This window comes from Rhinolophus sinicus, linkage group LG17 (assembly GCF_036562045.2).
Source record: "Rhinolophus sinicus isolate RSC01 linkage group LG17, ASM3656204v1, whole genome shotgun sequence".
In the NCBI taxonomy this organism is placed as follows: Eukaryota; Metazoa; Chordata; class Mammalia; order Chiroptera; family Rhinolophidae; genus Rhinolophus; species Rhinolophus sinicus.
This window is the reverse complement of record NC_133766.1, coordinates 20,923,148-20,931,327: the sequence shown is the minus strand read 5'-3', so window position 1 is coordinate 20,931,327 and position 8,180 is coordinate 20,923,148. Positions and strand designations below refer to the sequence as shown.

General features: G+C 40.0%; 1 protein-coding gene across 4 annotated transcripts in view; it reads left to right on the top strand.

Moving 5' to 3' along the window:
* Positions 1-253: 253 nt before the first annotated feature.
* The window catches only part of LOC109439516 (membrane cofactor protein), a 91,511-nt gene continuing 83,584 nt past the window's right edge, over positions 254-8,180 (top strand). For all 4 annotated transcript variants that reach the window (XM_074322465.1, XM_074322467.1, XM_074322468.1 and 1 more), the window contains exon 1: positions 254-407. In XM_074322465.1, the coding sequence (XP_074178566.1) occupies positions 287-407 (121 nt within the window). In that variant the 5' untranslated portion in view covers positions 254-286. The remainder of the gene's footprint in view (positions 408-8,180) is intronic.

Below are 8,180 nucleotides of genomic sequence, written 5' to 3'. Positions count from 1 at the left end.
ATAGGTGCAGAGCCAGAGCCACCTGAGGGCAAAGGTAGGTTAGGCCCAGGTCCAGGCCAGGGCCACACGAGTCTGCTCCAGGCCTAACGCTTTCCCCAGTGCATAGTCCTCACCATGCAGCCCGCGGATTGTCCCCGCCCGGCCCAGGTGTGTCATGGGCCAGGCAACGCCCCCCTGGGATTCCGCAAATGACACTTTCCTAGCTTTGGGATTGTTGCGTCTCGTATCCTCACTCAAAAAGGTAAATGTTCACTGTACCTTAGGTTTCCCGCTTATCTCCCCTAAAATGACAGTGTCTTGCGCGCCGCGCAAAGCACCACCTCCCCGCCGCGCGAGTCCCTTTTCTTCGTGGCGCTTCGCTGGGATCCTCTTGGCGGTCCAAGTGCTCCTGCTACCTGCATCCTCAGGTACGGCCTTGGAGAGCGTTCTCCGGCGGCGAACTGGAGTGGGGCCCGGAGCCGGCAGCGGAGCAAGGGCGGGAGGGGGCGGGGGGGGCTTTGTTTGGTGGGTCAGGCAGGACGCGCGGGGCTGTGTGAACCAGGTGTTGAGGAGTTGGGGTGAAGGCAGCCAGAGACCCCCCAGCTCGTGCTGTGCGCGGATCCAGGGCGCTGGGGACCGCGTAGTGCCCGCAGTGAAGGTTGCTTGGTGGTCGGCACTTGGCTCTGCGGGGCGCTGGCCTTGGCCGGTGTTTGCCCGGGGCCAAGCTTGCAGGTGTTTCAGGACTGAGCTCATCCGGCTGGGGTGCGCCGACCTGCTGCTCTACGTGAGGCCTTGCTCTTGAGCGCCCAGGTGGGCGAGGATGTTGCCGGGGCCCGTGCTGTGCCCGTGGGGGGCGGGGGGGAGGGTTTGCGCTGTGTGCTGTGCGCGGGGTCACGTCTTGGTGAGTGCGGTGTTTGTGCCCCGCTGGGCTGCGCTGGGGGAGGCCGGGCAGGGTGTTACCGGCTGTGTGCTTCACGGAGTTGGTTAGGCCAGCGGTGTGGAGTGTGGGACGAGGAAAATGGTTGCTTTGTGTGGGGCCTGGGGAGCGCATGTTTTGCGTGGAGCCTTGGAGTGAGAGCAGCTTTGGGTGCCTGAGGTTCAGAGCGATTGGGAAGGGCACGCAGTGCCTTTGGTACAGATTGGTAACAGGCTGCTTCGTGCCCCCAAATCGTGTTGATATTGGTTTGCAGGCTGTTGCTTTATTGTTGTTTTGTTTTTGTTTGAACCAAGGAGTTATTTTCCTTTTCCTATCTAATATAAGCAGTGTCCTATTCTATTCCCAAATGTCTTTATGTCTTTTGGGCATTGTTTGTTTGTTTGTTTCATTAGGTTGGGTCCTATTTGAGGGGTGATCAGAAGCAACCTAAAAAATATTGGTAGCCACATTTAGTGAGAAATTAGAATCTTAAGAAATGAATGATAAATAATGTTAATATGATTTCCCTTTACAGCTCATACTCTAAAGCTGAAGGCCTATTCACTTAGGTTTATTTCGTGTTTTATTCAATACAATGAATATATATATATATATATATATATATATATATATATATATATATATATGTATATATACATATACATATATATATTACATATAGTGCCAAAAAAATGTATACACATTTTAAGTCAGGAAAATACTATTAAAATTGTGATACTCGATATGTACCGATAACAAAAGATGAATACAAGTCACGTTTGACTTCTGCATTTACAAGAGGTGCTCAAAGTGGTTACCATCAGCGTCCAGACAGTTCTGATTACAGCAAACTATTACTTGAGCAACATTGACCAAAGTGTCCACTTGTATACATTTTTTTGGCACCCCTGGTATATATATATATATATACATGACATGTATTCATCTTTTGTTATCGGTATATATAGAGTATTGCAATTTTAATACAATTTTTTCCCTTCCTAAAAATCTGTATATAATTTTGTCACCATCTGTGTGTGTGTGTGTGTATATATATATATATATATACACACACATATATTTGTATAAATATATAATATATATGTATACATATATACATATGTGAGTATACATATAGGAATATGTATACTAAAAATGCTTATTGTGTTAAATGTATACAATCAAAGATAACCATTTATAATACTTGGTATATTTCTTTCTTTATATGCACTTGTGTTTCTGTGCTCAAGTTATTTTTAGGATCCCATTGCATATACAGCTTATATGCTGCGTTCTGTCCTTAGCAGCCATCATTCTACAAATGTTTATCTTCTATGTGCCAGGTTCTGTGCCGGTTCTGGTGATACACTGATGAGCAATATCAAACGATTTCTATTTTCATGATCTTTGTTTCACTATTGGTTTGTGTGTGTGTGTGTGTGCGCACGCGCACACACGCACACACACATCTAGGAATATAAGCAGGGATTGCATTTTGCTCACTGGTAGAGCCCCAATGCCAGGTACACAGTAGACAATCAATAAATATTTGTTAAAATGTATTGGGTGTGGCAGACAGTAACCAAACCATAATACTAATATATAATAACCCAAGAGAAGTGATCTGAAAGAAGGAGCATGATTCTCTAACAGCATTTAACAAACGACTGATGGAAGGGAAGGCTTTTCTGCTCACCAGACGGGCCAAACTCTGGCACTTTAGAACGTCTGCACTCGCTGTTCCCTCAGTCTGAGAATGTTCTCCTCCTGCCTCTTGCATAATTCGCTGCTTCTTATTCTTCAAACTCAGTTGTGATGTGACCCCTTCAGGGACCTTCTCTAACCAAACTATCTCAGGGAAACACACACACTCCAGCTCAAATTCCCTGTAACTCATAGTCACTCTTACAAAACTATCTCTTCTGTTCTCTCTCCACGAGAATGCAAAGATGTCTGTCTTGTCACACTTGTGATTCCAAATGCCCATTTCTTTTGCCTCACTATCAATACTCTTGTATGAGTTCTAACAATTAAGTTCACAAACTCACTCTAGAAAAAGTGCTGCATACCTCATTGCTGAATATCAATGTGGTCACCTAGGAAGTACTCCCCTTGGGAAGCTATGCACCGATGCCAACGCCTAGTCCACCCTTCAAAGCAATTTTGGAACTCTTTTTCTGGAATGGCCATCAGAGCTGTCGTCGTATTACCCTTGATGTCCTGAGTATCATCAAAATGTCTTCCTTTCAATATTTCCTTTGTCTTTGGGTGAAGAAAGAAGTCATTGGGGGCCACATCAGGTGAGTAGGGAGGGTGTTCCAATACAGTTATTTGTTTACTGGCTAAAAACTCCCTCACAGACAGTGCCGTGTGAGCTGGTGCATTGTCGTGATGCAAGAGCCATGAATCATTGGTGAAAAGTTCAGGTCGTCTAGCTTTTTCACACAGCCTTTTCAGCATCTCCAAATAGTAAACTTAGTTAACTGTTTGTCCAATTGGTACAAATTCATAATGAATAATCCCTCTGATATCAAAAAAGGTTAGCAACATCATTGCAACGTGTTCACGAATTTAATTGTCCAACCTTATACTTATGTCAGACAAAATAGATTTCAAGATTAAAAAGGTAACAAGACAAAGATAGATATTTTATAATAACAAAGGGGATAATTCATCAAGAAAACATAATACTCATCATTACATGTGCTCCCAACCTTGAGGCATCAAAATATATAAAGCAATTGCTAACAGCCCTAAAGGGATAAACTGACAAAAATAATATATAGTAAAGGGACCTGAATACCCCATTGATTGCAATGGTCAGATCATCCACACAGAAAGTAAATAAGGAAATATTGGCCTTAAATGACGTATTACTCCAAATGATATTATTTGGTATTTATAGAACTTTCCATCCCTAAATGATAAACATTCTTCTCAAATGAACATAGAATATTGTTAAGAATAGACCATAATGTTGGAGAATAAAACTAATTTCAATAAAGTCAAGAAAATTGAAATCATACCAAGCAGCTTTTCTAATAACAACCATATGATACAGTAAATTAAATACAAGAATTAAGCTGGAAAAAACACAAATATGTGGAGATTAAACAGCATACTACTGAACAAATATTTGTCAAAGAAGAAATAAGAGGTCAAACAATACTAGAGGCAAATGAAAATACAACATACCAAAACTGGGGGGATGCAGCAGAAGTGGTATTCGAGAGAAGTCTGCAGCACTGCAGGCGTACAAGAAAAATCTCAAGTAAACAATCTAACATTATACCTTACAGGCTTAGAAAAAGATGAATAAATGAAGCTCAAAGTCAGTAAAAGGAAAGAAAGAATAAAAATCAGAGTGGAAATAAATGAGATAGAGATAAAAAATAGAAAAATTTAATGAAACAAAGAGCTGATTCTTTGAAAAGAAAAAAAATCAGAAATGAAGAGAAATTACAACTGACACTACAGAAGTACAAAGGATTATACAAGACTATTATGAAAGGCTATATACCACCAAATTTGATAATCTAGAAGTAATGTACAAATTCATAAAAATATACAACCTTTCTATACTGAATCATGAAGAATTAGAAAACCAGTGCAAGATGGCCATATAGACGGATGGACACTGAACTCACCCCCTCCAAGAACGCATTGAATGTACACCTATATTGAGAGCTAGTCCTCCTGAGAGACAACTGTGCGCAAATTGAAGAACTTCTGTATGATAAGCAAGAGAGAGAGAGCGAGAGTACAGAGAAAAAGTTGGGGAACAGCAAGAGCTCTCCATGAGCTGAGGGAACAATGTACGGCTGGAGGAACTGGTGAGTACCATTGTTTACATTTCCCCTACATGTGGATAGTGGATGGGAGTTCCACTCAGGTTCTCTGGCCAACATGCAGGGCACTGGAGTGCATCCCTAGACACCCCTCCTGTAGAAGCTATATCCAGCAGAAACATGAGGGCACTATAGCATGCATGCCAGGGGCTGCTGCTCCTATGGATTGATCTAGCAGATATAGCTGGGTACTGCTTTGTACACCCACTAGGCTGCACATGCACACAGGTGTCCCCCACCTGGAGAGAGTATGGAACTACCAAATGCTATGGCACCCACTTGCAGGGCTACTTTGTCCAAAGGAAGTATGTAGATAGTGGGGTGCTACTGTGTTCTCACGTGAGGCTGCCCTCCTGGAGAGATGGTGGAGCTAGCAAAACACTGTGGTAAACATGCTGGGCTGCCCCATGCAGAAAAAGTGTAGAGATAGTGGGGTACTGCTGCATGAACATTTGGGGCTTCCCTCCCCAAAGAAAGTGCAAAACTAGTAAAACTTTGTGGTGCCCATGTGCTGGGTTGCCCCATGCAGAGTGGGATGCTGCAGTGCATTTGCTCATGGCTGTCCTGCAGAGGGTTCAGAACTAGCAAGGTATGGCTATGTACTTATAGAAGGCTGTCCCCACCTGGAGATAGGATAGAGCTGGTAAGGAGTTGAAATGTAAGCATACAGAGCAGCTCCGTTCAGATCCTGCTCTGACAACAAACAAATAGACAGGACATGCCAAGCATCAACTCAGTAGCCATGTCTATACCAGGCAGCCAAACCCAGATTAGGAGGGCAAGAAAACATGCACACCAGGCTGCCCCACCTAGAACCCACTCCGTCAGGCCAGGTGACACACCAGGCACCACACACACACACCTCGACTACAACCAACCTACCTAAGCTATTTGACACAAACAATACATAGAGAACAAATTTTCAAGAGTGGGAGAGATTCCACCCAACTTATAGGAACAAACACACCAAGTCGAACAAAATGGAGAGACAGAAGAATATGCCCCAGATGAAGGAACAAAAACAATCTCTGCAGGAAACGCCTAATTAAATGAAGGTGAGTAATTTGCTTGATAAAGAATTCAAAGAAGTGGTCACGAGGATGTTAAACAAATGTGAGTGTAGAATAGAGGAACTCAGAGATACTTTATCAAAGAACTAGAAAATGTTATAAAGAACCAATCAGAGATGAAGAATACAATAACTGAAATGAAGAATACATTAGTAGGGCGTCAACAGCAGATTAATTAATGCAAAAGAATAGATTACTGACCTGGGAGACAGAATTGTGGATATCACCCACTCGGAAGAGCAAGATGTAAAAAGAATTCTAAAAATGAGGATAGTATAAAAATGAGGATAGTATAATAGGATCTCTGGGATAACATCAAGCATTGACATTATAGGGATTCCAGACGGAGAAGACAGAAAGAAAGGGACAGGAAGAAAATTTGGGGAAATAATCACTAAACACTTTCATAATCTGGGGAAGGAAATAGACATCCAGGTCCAGGAAGCACAGAGAGTTCCAAACAAAATCAACCTAAAGAGACACACACCAAGACATATGTTAATTTAAATGACAAAAATTAAAGAGAAAGAGATGATCTTAAAGGCAGTAAGAGTGAACAAGTCACATGCAAAGGAATCCCTATAAGGCTATCAATTGATTTCTCAGAAGCAACTTTATAGGCCAGAAGTGAGTGGCAGGAGATAAAGTACTGAAAGAAAGGAATCTACAACCAAGAATACTATATCCTGCAAGGTTATCATTCAGAATTAAAGGAGAGATAAAGAGTTTCTCAGACAAGCAAAAACTTAAGGAGTTTTCAACGACTAAAACTGGCCAACAAGAAATGTTAAAGGGTTTTCTTTATGTAGAAAAGAAAAGGCTATAACCAGAGAGAAGAAAATAAGGGAAAGAAAAAAATATCACTGGTAAAGGAAAACATACAATAATCATAGCGAATCAACCACTTAAGCTAATATGAAGATTAAAAGACAACAGTAGCAAAATTAACTATAACTACAATAAATAATCAGAGGATACACAAAACAAAAGGATATGAAACATGATGACAAAAACAAAGAGTGGATTGAGGAGTAGCGCTTTTAGAATGGGATTGAACTTAAATGCGTATCAGCTTAAAATGGACTGTTATAGGTGGATATATAATAACCTCATGGTAACCATAAACCAAAGCCATACAAAAATCACACAAAAAAAGAAGAAAAAGTAATCTAATCAAAGCATTAAAGAAAATCAATAAATCAAACAGAGATCAAGAGAAGAAGAAAGGAACAGAAAAGATGAACAAAAACAAATAACAAAATGGCAATAGTCACATACATATCAATAATTACTTTAAATGTAAATGGACTAATTGTTCCAATCAAAAGAACATACAGTGGCCAATTGGATAAAAAATCATAACCCACCTATATGCTGTTTTACAAGAGACTCACTTTACATTGAAAGACACACACAGACTGAAAGGGAAGGGATGGAAAAAGATATTCCATGCAAATAGAAGCGAAAATAAAGTTATGATAACAATACTCCTATCAGACAAAATAGAATTTAAAACAAAAAATGGAAAAAAAGACAAAGAAGTACATTACATAATTTTAAGTTGTCTATCCAAGAAGAGGACTTAACAATTGTAAATATCTGTGCACCCAACATAGTAGCACCCAAGTATATAAAGCAAATATTAATAGACATAAAAGCAGTAATTAACAGTAATACAATAATAGCTGAAAACTTTAATACTCCACTTAACTCAATGGACAGATCGACAGATAAGTAATAAGGAAATAATGGCCTTAAATGACTCATTAGACCAGTTTGACTTAATAGACATTTCCAGAGCATTTTATTCAAAAATTGCAGATTACACATTTTTCTCAAGTGCCCATGAAACATTTCCAGGATAGATCACATACTAGGCCACAAAACAAGTTGCAATAAATTCAAGAGGACTGAAATAATATCAAGCATATTTTCTGACTACAATGGAATGAAACTAGATATCAACTACAGGAAGAAAACTTAAAACAAAACAAAACACCAGTATGTGGAGATTAAACAACATGCTTCAAGTTAACCAATGGATCAGAGAAGAAATCAAACAGGAAATCAAAAACCACCTTGAGACAAATGAAAATGAAAACAGAACCTTACAAATTTATGGGATGGAGCAAAAGCAGTTTATAAGATGATGAAGTTTATAACTATACAGGCCTTCATCAAGAAGGAAGAAAAATCCCATATAAACAATCTAAATTTACACCTAAAGAAAATAGAAAATGAGGAACAAAGAAAACCCAAAGTAAGTAGTAAGAAGGAAATCATAAAGATCAGAGTGGGAAAAATGAATTAGAAAATAGAAAAAAAATAGAAAAGATTAATGGAACATAAGAACTGGACCTTTGAAAG